The sequence below is a fragment of the Acartia tonsa genome, chromosome 3 (genome assembly GCF_053477335.1).
Source record: "Acartia tonsa isolate MP-2025a chromosome 3, ASM5347733v1, whole genome shotgun sequence".
Classification (NCBI taxonomy): Eukaryota; Metazoa; Arthropoda; class Copepoda; order Calanoida; family Acartiidae; genus Acartia; species Acartia tonsa.
Window position 1 is genome coordinate 51,650,116 of NC_137262.1, and position 14,630 is coordinate 51,664,745.

Here is a 14,630-nt window from a genome sequence, read left to right on the forward strand (position 1 = left end):
GTCCATTGTACTTTAACCCTGACATTATAAGCATATGTAATACCTTATAAACTTTCGTTATACAAATTGAAAGTGTTTTCAATAGATAAAAAGAATATATAATACATTAATTTAAACTTATTTTATATGACATTTTCCTTCTTTATATTTATACATACAAAAGTACGAAGACGAAAAAAGTTCCTCAATGATGTCATAAAAATGAGGGATGAGGAGAGGAGGAGTGGGAAAGAAAACCCATAAAAAAAGAAATGGATAATTCATTATTTTTATGACGTAACATGCTTATTTTCGAGGGACATGCTTCGTCTTCCAAAAGTACGTCTATGTATTACAAATAATAAAATCTAAATATTAACAAAATTATATTAAATATTAAAGATTGAATTGTTAATTGGGATATATATAGCGGGTGTCATATCACTTAAATAGATAGATAAATATACTATATAGATTGATATATTACTTTATAGATTGATAGAAAAATATACTTTATAGATTGATAGATAAATATACTTTATAGATTGATAGATAAATATACTTTATAGATTGATAGAAAAATATACTTTATAGATTGATAGATAAATATACTTTATAGATTGATAGATAAATATACTTTATAGATAGATAGATGATCCTACCTGTAATACAAAAATCTGCCCTGTGCAGGTTGAGGTGCCCGCTTGAACTTGGTTGGCTTCCAGCCTGGGTATCCAGCCTATAAAATAACATAATTAGATAACATAACCTTTGTCTGGGAGTCCTATCAAAATAATAGTAAGTTCAGCCTCATTGTAACCATTCCCATGTTGCAGTCACTTTATTTATTACATGTAAGAAATATTTTTATTTTTTGACAACCAACCCTTTGATTCTATGCCATTTGTCTATGAGTCCTTACGATGCATGTTAGTAGAATATGTTCAAAAGCCAAGGCATTTTAGCAATGCTTACTATAAACAAGAACTTAATATAACCATTTTATTGTTGTATTTCGAGGAAAAAAATTTAAATAAATTTTTTTGTTTAATTCAATTACGATGCTAAAATGTATCTTTTAAACGTTGAAACAGTTTTAAACCACACTGAATCTAAATCTAAAAATGTAAATGTCATTTGTATCACTTTACTAATTAAAAATTAAATGTTATTTACAACAAAAAGAGGGTGTGTACTTTAAAAAACGATCAGAGTAAAGTGGTAAATAATTCTAGGAAAATCCTCAACAAAATTTAAATACTTTTATGGATTTATTGGTAGCTGATGTAAAAAAAATTTTATCTTAGATTTGTATTATCATATATTCTGTTTTATTTAAAGGAGAATACGGAGGGAGAGAACATTGGACTGTAAATTATACTAATACCTAAAGTGATCTTAAAATCTTTAGGTACTTAGTTGGTTCTAACTAGCACTGTCTAAAAAATTTCCAACTTTTTAAGATCAATTGATCATTCATTGTTTTATCCATTAAGATACCTGAAAGATTTTTACAATTTTCAAGATTTTCCTGCTTTATTCATTAATTTTGTAATTTTTTTCATCCTTTAACACACTTTCTTTATAACACTTAATAAAACAGATACAATTAAATCCATAGACAGCGCAGCATTAATAAGCTAACAAGAGTTAATATGATAATATAATAGTGAAGTACGTTCTAAAGAAAAATTTAAAGAAGATTAATATTTGTAAGTATCATTTTTCATAAGTTCATAAGGCATTTTTTACAATTTTTGAAATATGCCAACAAACAACTTTTACCAACATTTTATAACACATGGATACATTTGGAAGAATAGACGTATGGACATAGTCTGGTTATAGGGCAGCTATGCTACTTAAAAATGAAAGTGTCACTTTAATTATAGAAAATAAAATTTCTTAAGTTATTTTATTATTATTTATTACTTCATTTTGATAACAATCGACAAAAAAGTAAAAGTTTTCAAACATCTGGACAGAAACTTAACAAGGAAGAAAATTTCCATAGTAAATTACTTGACAAAGATATTAAGCTACGATTTTATGGATGTTGTCATCCTTAAAATGTTAAAACAATATGATTGGTTTCAAAATTAGGCATATCTTAATTTAATAAAAATCAGGCAATTCTTTTAAATATCTGTCCTAATAGTTAGCGAGATCTATTCTTTAACTACGGTATGAACGAATCATAGAATAACTTTACTCCACAGCATATTAAGAAGTAAATAAATTTTCTTATTATAGTTGCCATCTCAGACTAGATTAAGCAAAAAGTGCTTATACAATATTACAAAAAAAACAAGGACCAATATGTCTATATTCATTGCAGCAAAATAGTGTGTTTTGTTAAGGTATATTCACTTAAAGCAATATATGGTTTCATTTTTTAAAATCCACATAAAAAGAAAACATATTGATTTCCTTTTAGTTTAACTGAATTGTCTCTTTTGACTTTTTGATTGATCTAAAAAGCTCAACTAAACCTACTGTTTTAAGAAATTGTATTTACCAGAAATAATTTGTTAATCTATGTGCCAATGAAATATTTTTACTTTGTATTATTTCTAAACAAAAATTTGCCTAATTGAAGTAATACTGGAGAACATAAGAAGAAGTATATAATGAGAACCAATGGAAAGTGAAACTTTGTACAATGCAATGGTCTGGAAATGCTTTTTACTGATTAAAAGAAATGAATAAGCTAAAAATAAAAAAGTATACTAAAGTAATAGGATGTTTGTCTGTCTGTAAAAATGGATTTTATCTGGATAAAATAGGCAGCTGGGCTGATCGTTCCTCAAGTCTCAAAGCAGATTTAAGTCTATTCAACTGGCAGAAGATGTGAGGCCGTCTATGAGAAAGTGCACCTTGTAATTGTTTTTGGTGGAGGGAATAACCCACATCCCTTTTGAGAAAAAGCCTTATAGTCTAGAGACAAAGTCACTAGTTGACATAAAAAGGAACTTAAGAGAGTTATGCTCTAAAACAAAAGTTTGTGTACAAAACATCTATTTAATTTTTTTCACTCATTAAATTACGATCAAATTCTGAAATATTTATCTTTAAAAATGTCCTCTTATAAGCTACTGTGATTACAAGATGTTTTAAGTGCAAGCAAAAATAAATGCAAAGTCTGCTTTAGCTCTTATGTACTGTTTCACAAATATTTTCTTCCTTGGATAAATTAGATGAAGACAGAAGCTTAGGTACCAAAATTATGACAATATGAAGCAATTTATAAAGGAAATTTTCAGCATTTTTGGTTCCAAAGTAAGTTAGTGCCATTTTAATTGTATATTATTTCCTAAATCAGACGGAATAATACCTAATAGAAATACTAATCAAATTATTCTATGTAATTTCTAAGGGTCGTGATATAAATAAATCTTACCTTTAAAACAACATCTGCCTCGTTTTCAAATGGTAAAGGATCAGCCATAATTCTTGCAGATCTAGAATAGAGATAGATAATTAGATATCTACATAGCTAGATAGATAGTTTGTTGTAAGGTAGATAGTTTGAAGATTTCAGCTATAATTCTTGCAGATCTAGAATAGAGATAGATAATTAGATCTCCACATAGCTAGATAGATAGTTTCAAATGGTAAGAGATCAGCCATAATTCTTGCAGATCTAGAATAGAGATAGATAATTAGATATCCACATAGCTAGATAGATAGATAGTTTTCAAATGGTAATGGATCAGCCATTATTCTTGCAGATCTAGAATAGAAATAGATAATTAGATATCCACATAGCTAGATAGATAGATAGTTTTCAAATGGTAACAGAGCAGCCATAATTATTGCAGATCAGAATAGAGATAGATAATTAGATATCCACATAGCTAGATAGATACATAGTTTTCAAATGGTAACAGAGCAGCCATAATTATTGCAGATCAGAATAGAGATAGATAATTAGATATCCACATAGCTAGATAGATACATAGTTTTCAAATGGTAACAGAGCAGCCATAATTCTTGCAGATCTGGAATAGAGAGATAATTAGATATCCACACACATAGCTAGATAGATAGATAGTTTTCAAATGGTAAGGGATCAGCCATAATTCTTGCAGATCTAGAATAGAGATAGATAATTAGATATCCACATAGCTAGATAGATAGATAGTTTTCAAATGGTAAGGGATCAGCCATAATTCTTGCAGATCTAGAATAGAGATAGATAATTAGATATCCACATAGCTAGATAGTTTTCAAATGGTAAGGGATCAGCCATAATTCTTGCAGATCTGGAATAGAGATAGATAATTAGATATCCACATATCTAGATAGATAGATAGTTTTCAAATGGTAAAGGATTAGCCATAATTCTTGCAGATCTAGAATAGAGATAGATAATTATATATCTACATAGTTAGATAGATAGTTTTCAAATGGTAAGGGATCAGCTATAATTCTTGCAGATCTAGAATAGAGATACATAATTAGATATCCACATAGCTAGATAGATAGATAGTTTTCAAATGGTAAGGGATCAGCTATAATTCTTGCAGATCTAGAATAGAGATACATAATTAGATATCCACATAGCTAGATAGATAGATAGTTTTCAAATGGTAAGGGATCAGCTATAATTCTTGCAGATCTAGAATAGAGATAGATAATTAGATATCCACATAGCTCGATAGATAGATAGTTTTCAAATGGTAAGGGATCAGCCATAAATCTTGCAGATCTAGAATAGAGATAGATAATTAGATATCCACATAGCTAGATAGATAGATAGTTTTCAAATGGTAAGGGATCAGCCATAATTCTTGCAGATTTAGAATAGAGATACATAATTAGATATCTACATAGCTAGATAGATAGTTTTCAAATGTTAAAGGATCAGCCATAACTCTGGCATATCTAGAATAGAGATAGATAATTAGATATCTACATAGCTAGATAGATAGTTTGTTGTAAGGTAGATAGTTTGAAGACTTTAGCTATTTTTCTTGCAGATCTAGAATAGAGATAGATAATTAGATATCTACATAGCTAGATAGATAGTTTGTTTTATAAATAGATAGATAGTTTTTAAATATAGAAAGATAATCAGATAACTATCTGCTAAGCTAGATGGATAGAGTTGTGAAGGGGGGTAGATCCTTTGGATGCTTAATTTTGCCAGGGGATTTAATACAACTACTGTAACACCCTTCTGCACGCTTCTTTAACCTGTCCGTTAAATTCTCATTAACAACTTAACTAATTCAGTTCAACATTTTGATCATATTGCTCATTATATAGTTTTAGGCTATTTTAATTTAAAATTAAAAACTTTAAGTCTCTTTAAGGCTATTCTCCTGCTTTTTCTATATCCCTTCGAATGCATAACCCCTAGATGCTAGGGGCGAAGCATCTATACAGATATGTACAGACATATTGCTACAGATAGATAGAATAAAAAAGTGCAAAAAATTCTATCCACATTTAAAACTCCATTAAAAGACCTGAAGTGAGTCACGAATGTTATGTAAGAAAAAGGAAAGTTGGTCCATTAAATCTAAGTACTTTTTCATTTTTATATTTATAAACAACTTTAGTTTCACTTTAGCAGCAAGAAAAGGTGGCAAGATCAATTCATTTACAAGTATCACAGCAAGAAAATGAAACAATAAAGCTCTGGGAAAACATAAAATCTTCAACTTACCCATCCCTCTAAAGTAATATCTCCCTACTTGTATAAAAATCTAAATTGTATTAATTCTTGAATAAAAGTTTGATAATACTTCCATTTAACGTCTTCCATACACGTCCAAGGGTGGGGGTAAAGAGGTGTTAATCCCCTTTATACTCTGAAACCCTTTATTTTACCCCATTCAAAATGAAAAAAAAGACATTAGATTATTTCCAGCTAACCTTTGAAACTCATCATTTCCTCCTCTCAAAATAAAAAGCTTAGACATCTCTATCTACATGTGTATATTTTTTTTTTATAGTTCTAATTCAACCATTCCCCCCAACACACTTGAGTTACAAAAGCAAAAATAAAATGTTTTAAGGGTAAGATTGATTCTTAATCCATTGCCTCCTCCCTCTCTCTTAGATTTAGTTTAAGGAAATGGGCTGGTAAATTAATCTTTAAATTATGACGTTTGATTGAGAACAAATCATATATACATAATTTTAAGCAGGACACAGATGTTTACAATAAAAACAAAGTCAATTATGTCCACGAGTGTTTGATAAAAAAAAACAGTATATTATGATACAGAAACAAAATATAAGATTTTTTTTGAAATTGTAATGATTGGATGGTTATTAAATTGGGAAGGTAGTGGGTTCGACTCATGACTATAGCCGCGTCAAAACTCAATATATTGAAAATAATACCTATTATTACAAATTTAATTAATTAAAAGTAAAAAAAGAGCGCAATACCCAACTACCAAGTTTTCCAATCAAAGGTTGGTTGGCTGTAATTGTTAATAGGAAAAGTGTCATTATATCTACAATGATTGATTCTTTTTTGGAATACGTGTCCCAATAACTCTATAATTCAGAAAGATATTTAGTTATCTGGAAAAGTAGTGTACTACATAATTTTGCACAACCTCCTAAACAGAATTGTGAGCCATCATTACCTCAAGGACGTCGAAGTTTTTTTTGTATTGACAATGAAATTAATGTATAAAAATTTAAATTGTTTTTTTTAAAAGATGGGCCTGAAAAGGTAAAAACCTTAAATAAGATGTGTGAATTGTATAATAAATAACTTTTTTTTAAACTAAGGTTTTTTTAGATTACAGGTCGTCCATGGCTCCCAAGACATACCATTATTTCTACTTATTGAGTAGCTCCTCTACTCAAACTAATGTGTTTTATACATGGTCCTCTAACGATTTAGGGGATGCTCCCAGAATTTGAAACGGAAATGTTTACAAATAATTTAATGCCATTCATACTAACAGTTAAAACAAATCTAAAAGTATTCAATCAATTACGCAAAAGTTGCTGTTTTTTAATAAAGGTTACAGAGATAGGAAAACAGAGATTAATTAAAATATTCAATCAAAATTTTATTTGTGAAATTAGGCATTTGTTAGTGAGGCAATTTGATTTACTATTATAATTTTAAAAATATTTTAAACTGTATTGTTTTTACACCAATCAAAACCAAAAATAAGTAATATGATATAATATATTATTATTTGTGTTACTCATATTTATTCTCAAATTAGAACTAACTATCTATAATACAAAATAGTACGATGTCTGTGTGTCTGACTGTCTGTCTGTCCGTCTTTCTGTCTGTCTTTCTGTCTGTCTTTCTGTCTGTCTGAAGCTTAAGATCTCAGTAACCACTGAACCGATTGGGCTCTACTCTTCAGGGAATCTACCTACTGGTCCTGGGATGGTTTTTAGCTATTTTCTTGGGGGGGGGCGGGACATCCCCAACCCCCCCCAAAAAATGAAAAATATCCCCCTCCCCCCCAAAAAATTATCTAAAATTTAAAAGGGGGTCGACAAGTCCCCCCCCTCTAAAAAAAAATTGTTTTTCTTTTCCTTTTTAAATCTAAAATATGAAAAATTAGGTTGATCAAACCTCTTCGGATGAAGCCCCTAGAGGCTAGGGGTGAAGTCGCTAGTAGAATATAAATAAATAGCGGATGCAATCATAGGGATTAGGGACTAGGGGCTCTGTATTCAAAGGGGTAGAAAGGGTACTAAAATATAGCCTAAAATCATCCTAAAATTTAAATCTAAAAAAATAACCTTCCTGAAAAGGAGAACCCAACGGTACAGTTGTTGAAATCTTATATTTACTTACTACTTTACATAATAGCATTATCTCTATCTACTAATCATTTGGCTACAATGAATTACCTGGGGCTGGCAACACCTGTAGATATACTGCTGGCTACAATGACAAGGCTGGCTACTGTAAACTTCAACATGGCGACTTTTTCCTGAAATCAAATTATACATGAAATATCTTTTTAAAACAAGAACAAACAAGTTAATTGTGTTATTGTAGATTTTAAAAGTCCTTCTCCTTATAAACATGATAGCAATCACTAGAAAGTTTAAAATAGGAATTTGAAATGAAATAAAACAAATTTATGATTATTTAAAACACTAATTTTACCTACCCTCCCCCCTCGAAAGAAAAAATAAAATAAAATAAATGATTATATAATTTTATAAACTTATTTTGTTCTATTTTGATGTACTATACATTTCATGTCTAAATTTTCAAAATAATAATTAGATAACATTTTCTTAAATATTATAATTGTTTAAACGGTTATTCAATATTTTTACTGTTTATTTTTACCATTTATTAATAATTATAAATTTTGTACAAAGTTATATCATATTTTGAATGTTTTTTTTAGTTTAAAGCAGCTTCTCTATAACCTATAACTGTACCGTATTTGTTCTTCATTTAAAATGCCATTGCTTTTGTATCGTATCATATGCAGCTTTCCGTGGATAATACAATGAAAAACTCGTTTTAATTTTATGATTTTTATCATATAACCAGCGGATAATAATTGGTTTTGAAGCTATGCTGGAAACATAAAACTGTCATTGGTTTTATCTTTATATAAATAATGTAATATAAATTATTTCAAGCCTTAAATTCTGTAAATATTTTCTTTACAGTTTCTGTATGATAGTATATTGTCATTTTAAGTAAGTTTTTGTTACCTTCTAATTGCTGAGCTATATTTAGACATTATTGTTCCTGCCATACTTTAAATAGATGTATTTTATAATTTTAATTATTTATTGAAAGGGTAATAATTATATTAATATCTGTTGACATTTTAACTGTTAAAAATAAATTTTGTTGTCAATATTAATTAAATTTAATAATCAAAATATGTACATTTATGTTTTGATAAGGAAAAGATCAAATAAAACAAATTAATTCACAGTTTTTTTTTTAGAAATATTGTTGCTACTCTAAAAGTAAAGCATGCCTGTCAATCCCCCGAAAAAAAAATCATGACTGTGATAGATATTGTAGTCAAATGATATAAAAAAGGCTTTCTTTTTTATTATTATTAATGTCTCTTTTTAGCCAATTTGTGCAATTTTTTCAATTCCTAGACAAATCCTAATATACTAATCTTTTTATCCATATATAGTAATACAAGGAGTGGTAAATAGAAAAATTAGACTTATTAACATTGGATGGTTTGATACCTTTTTCAATATGGTTTCATAACTGACTAATACCAACTGAATTAGAAGCGGTTCTTAGTCATTCTGAAGAATTATGTATAGCATCGTATTACAGACAATCTTCCAAGAATATTAATATTAAAAAAAATAGTACTAGTTTCTTTAATAGCACAGGCTTTCGGCCCCCCAGGGTTAACAAACTTGTTTTAATCTTACAATTCTTCATTTTGATATCCGCAAGAGCTGTCTATAAAACAATGAGATAGATAACTATTCAAAGCATTCCCTCAGACAAATAAATACATTGATTTGAATGACAGACAATACAAAATCAATATCCTATTCTAAGAATTGTTTAGAAAAAAATTTATTTCTGTCATTGACCTATCCCAGAACTACAAGAGAAATTTAGAAAGTGCCTAATCAAAAATTTGAGAAAGGTAAATCTTTAATCTTTAGGCCTAGTCTGCTATTCATATATTATTTTTATGAGTGTGCATAAATAACAGTTAATCTTAGCAAAAATAGCAAGACATATAAAAGTAAGTAGTATATTGATTTAGATTTCGTTAACTAATACACCGAATGAGTTTTCCATTTGTGAAGGCATCATATAGGGCCAGAAGCTACATTGGTTTTATATTACTGTCTTAGGATGGTTTTAGACTATTTTTCTGCCCTTACATACCTAATATAATACAATGCATCTTGATGCTAGGTGCGCAGCCTCTAGTAAATACACAAACACCTTATTTAAATTGCCTGGCCTATGACTAACATCCTTTCTCTACCCTCTGTTCATAATCACCTAACATGTTCAGTACAGACCATTAAACAAACCAACCAACAAAATAAAATTCAGGAGAAAATTACTCTGTAAAACAAAAATTTGCTATTTCTATTGAAATCCTATGTTCGCAGTTTCTAATCCTATTTTTATCCGATTATGCTGGGATATGAAAAAAGAAACCAACAATCCCATTTTTTTGCTTTCACAAACAAAAAACAAGAAAAAATTATGTCTAAAAATAGCGAAGCAATAATCCATGTTTATAATTTCTAAACTTATTTTTAAGTCGATTAAGCTGAGTAAGCTTTAAATTATCTTAAAATTTTGTTTCTTCTAATTAAACAAGGACAATTATATACACCGTAATAAGCTAGCAATATTTTTTATGAGAAAAAAAGAGTTTAGTATTTAAAAATTACTTAATTTTCATATGAATATTTATTTGGCATTTACATAACTTGGCATTAAATAACTCACAACTCTTAAAGCTTACCATCAATTTAAGTAAAGGACTCAATTGGGACATACCCTATTCTACGATTAGATGCGCCTCTAAAAAGATAATACTTGGGCTGATACATAATTAGAAAATTTTAAGTCTCGCTCTTTTATGGATAGTAAATTTGTTTATTCAAGATAAGATTCTTATTAAAAAGAAAATTTATATTATCAGCAATAAAGAAAATAAATCTATAACAAGAAAGTGGAATAAAGAAGAAGATAGAGAAAGTGAGAGAGAGAGAGAGAGAGAGAGAGAGAGAGAGAGAGAGAGAGAGAGAGAGAGAGAGAGAGAGAGAGAGAGAGAGAGAGAGAGAGAGAGAGAGAGAGAGAAGAGAGAGAGAGAGAGAGAGAGAGAGAGAGAGCGAGAGAGAGAGAGAGAGAGAAAGAAAGAAAGATAAATACAGAGAGTGAGAAAAAAATGATAGATAGATAGTTAGAGAGAGAGATAGATATTTAGATAGAGAGAGAAGGAGAGAAAGAAAGAGAAAAAAAGAGAGTGAGAGAGAGAGAGAGAAAAGAGAGAGAGAGAGAGGAGAGAGAGAAAGAGAGAATATGAGATAAAGTGAGTAAGAAAGAGTGAAAGACTGAGAAAGAGAGAGAGGAAGAAAATGAGTTAGAAAAGAGAGATGAGGAAAAAGAGAGAGAAGAGAAAAAGAAAAAAAGTAGAGAAAATTTTAGAGAAATTAGCTGTTCTGCTAATCAATAAGATTAAGATTAACTGCCTTTCTTAACAAATTAGAGAGTATCTCTGTTAATAAAGTAAAACAAGTGACATTATATCATTATAGACTTGTTGTGTTCCAAACCATTTAACACAAGTTAAATTTCTTTTTAACTAAGGACATAAATATGATGTGATGTTTCATTCAATGTAGCTAAATTTTAATTTTACTGTTAAAAAGTTTATCGATATATTATTACTTAGATGTTGCACCAGATTTTTATGTGATAAATGATAAAGTGATTCTCGCAGCTGGCTAAAATAACGATTCTCCCATCCACCTTATCTACCCTATTCCCAAGTTATATTTTGGATTATGATGACACTAAATTAATCAGCCTATAAAGATTTCTGGTCTAGTAAGTTTTTCAATAAACATATCAACTTGACAAAGTAGGGACAAGTATTCTGATATACAATTTTGTCTCTTTTTCATTGAAGTCTGTGGCGCTAATTTTTCATTTCAATATATATATATGATTTTAAAGACAAACTTTTTATGACATTAAAATCTTTTTTTTTATGTATGGTAAAAGCGCAGTTTTTCTAAATTTGCTATTGTCGTTTGTCTTTCTTATTTGTTAGTTTCGGTTCCATGGATATTGTCATCCTTGTTTAACGCTATCCTAACTTTATTTGCCAGAAAAGATTTTTTATTTCTTCGACTTTACACCAGATGTTCATATTCTCCCTCCAACTGGATGAACGAATTGTCCAATAAATGGGTTTCATATAAGCAATCTAATGTGACGACATCTTCCCCTGTTATGATATCCACGTACATTCTACACCTATTTTATCCTTATACTTGTACCCGTCGTTGGTATGTCAATCAACGCGTGACAGACTGATGTTTATTAAGAGGTGAAATTCAAGAGTTATTTTACATGCTTAAATTGGTTTAGGTTAGGGATAAGTCAAAAGATACTTTTCTAAAAAGTTATGTATATTGTATAATCGATATCTTTTAATCAACCACTTTCTTAACCAAATATTCACAAAGACACACTAGATTCACACAAACACAGCGTTAATATAGATGAATATCTGTCAATGTTTCTCGATATGGTCCTTAATATTGATGCCTCACTATGGTCTAAAACGTGCATTTACAAAAAAAAACACCTGTTTATCGAGGGGGGTAGGGAATCGGGGGTTCAAGGAAATTAGTCCAAATGACAATTACAAAATATTTATAAAGCTTCCCTAAAAAGTCCAATACCTTTGAAATAGTTAATCGAGAGATCTTTAGCTTCATACGAAAAAGGGATAATATCTTTGAAGAAAAATTTGATAAGCTAGACTTAGAAATAATGAATTTATTTATCTTTAATAATTGTTAAAATGCACAATTCAAGGCCTTAGTGTGCTCTGAGCTGAGTATATTTGTAAATGTATAAACAAAATCAGTCAAGGAATTAATATATTTTCACCAATTTATAGTACACTTGCCCTACAGGGTCTTTAATTTTCAAGTTGTTTTGTCAGTCTCACTAACCACTGATACCCTCAATTTAGAGAAGATTCATGTAGCTCCCGAGATGGATCAAGGCTATTATTATAACTATTTTAGAGGATGTACCAACACCCTTTTAAAAGAAATCGCCTCTAGACCCCTCCCCCCTCCCAAATTATTTCCTTTTTTAAAACTAAAATTGAAAAGTTGGGATTGATTAAGTGCCCCTTTTAGCAGATAAACTACTTAAAATGAATTAGATTTAAAGAAATACCCTGTAGACCTCTGAATTATTGAAGGATTTAATAGATTTTCACCACAATGAATAGGAAATTATTTTCACAATTAACAAGTCTAAATAGTAAATAATTTGCTTCACTAATTTTGACAATTAAAATTTTAATTACATATCTTAAATTGTTTTATGTAGGCAGTTAAATTAATTCTCATTGACAATTTCCTATGATAATAATATGTTTGAAAATAAAATTACAAGCCACAATACATCATTTACTTAAAACTGTGTTAAAAATTAAGCTTTATCCCTTTAAAAATAGACAAGGTGTCTTTCTGTACCAAAATATTTTGCTGAATCGATATGTGACTCGAGTAAAACATTGAAATAATCACAAAATAACACTTGTTTATAAGCCCTTATAAATTTTCTAATGATGTATTATACATAATAGTATACTAGCTGCTTCGCTCCTGTTCTGTATTCGAAGGAGTTAGAAAATTAGAAAAATAGCTTTAAGACAAAAAACCTTACTGCTTTATGTATTAGGATGTAGTAGCTGGCTGTGTATTATATTAATAAAGTAGATGCACCACTATATAATGCTATCAATATGATAAAGCAAGCTCATAACTAAAACTAACACTATTTCATGAATACCGGGATTAGAAAATGAAAAAAAATATATCCTCACAATACTTTTCATGTTTTATACTGTCTTTAGAAATTTGCATATATTAAGGGGGGGGGGGGTTGAATCATTTCTGAACTTATCCATCTGCCACTGTCCTATCTCTCCCTGAAACTCGCAATAGCTGCATCTAGAGAATAAACGGCACAATCGTTTATTTCTCAAATTATATCCCCCATACCTTTTATCAAAATGTTGACAAAAAACAAACTATTGAAGAAAAGATTAACTTCTTTCAGGTTAGGTTAGGAAAAGTAATAGTAGAATAGGCCATGCAGGGGGAGTAATCCTTAGATGGAAGGCCCCGCTTTGTAAAAGGCCCCTGTCAATTAAACATAAGCAAGTGGGGTTTTCTGTTGTCAAATAGGTAAGTTTGAGTGAAAGCACTTTGGAATTTTTATATCACAACATTGCTTTTAGGCTCATATTGGAGGCTAGGCTAGTTAGATTTGGTAGAGAGCCCAACTGGGTGTAAAAACCAGTGGAAGAGGGGGGTAACTGTCATTCCAATGACAAATTAAGGCTCCTATCTTATAAATATTAAATAGAAGCATTTCTCACTTCGAGTTTAATGATATTTAAAAGCTCATAAGGAAGCATTTTTTACTATCTTAATGTCTTCACTATTCACGACCATGGAGTACCAGGGAGCCAGGGATAGGACAACATGTGCATGGAGTACCAGGGAGCCAGGGATAGGACAACATGGGCATGGAGTACCAGGGAGCCAGGGATAGGACAACATGTGCATGGAGTACCAGGGAGCCAGGGATAGGACAACATGGGCATGGAGTACCAGGGAGCCAGGGATAGGACAACATGTGCATGGAGTACCAGGGAGCCAGGGATAGGACAACATGGGCATGGAGTACCAGGGAGCCAGGGATAGGACAACATGGGCATGGAGTACCAGGGAGCCAGGGATAGGACAACATGTGCATGGAGTACCAGGGAGCCAGGGATAGGACAACATGGGCATGGAGTACCAGGGAGCCAGGGATAGGACAACATGTGCATGGAGTACCAGGGAGCCAGGGATAGGACAACATGGGCATGGAGTACCAGGGAGCCAGGGATAGGACAATGTCAGTAAATTAA

The 14,630-nt window shown here is 30.4% G+C and overlaps 1 protein-coding gene across 1 annotated transcript in view; it reads right to left on the minus strand.

Moving 5' to 3' along the window:
- Positions 1-14,630, minus strand: part of LOC145314542 (uncharacterized) — a 124,393-nt gene that overhangs the window by 54,623 nt on the left and 55,140 nt on the right. The window contains exons 2-4 of the mRNA XM_080154502.1: positions 7,831-7,913; positions 3,380-3,440; positions 642-718 (exon numbers count right to left, since the gene is read on the minus strand). Coding sequence (XP_080010628.1) covers positions 642-718; positions 3,380-3,440; positions 7,831-7,901 — 209 coding nt within the window. The 5' untranslated portion in view covers positions 7,902-7,913. The remainder of the gene's footprint in view (positions 1-641; positions 719-3,379; positions 3,441-7,830; positions 7,914-14,630) is intronic.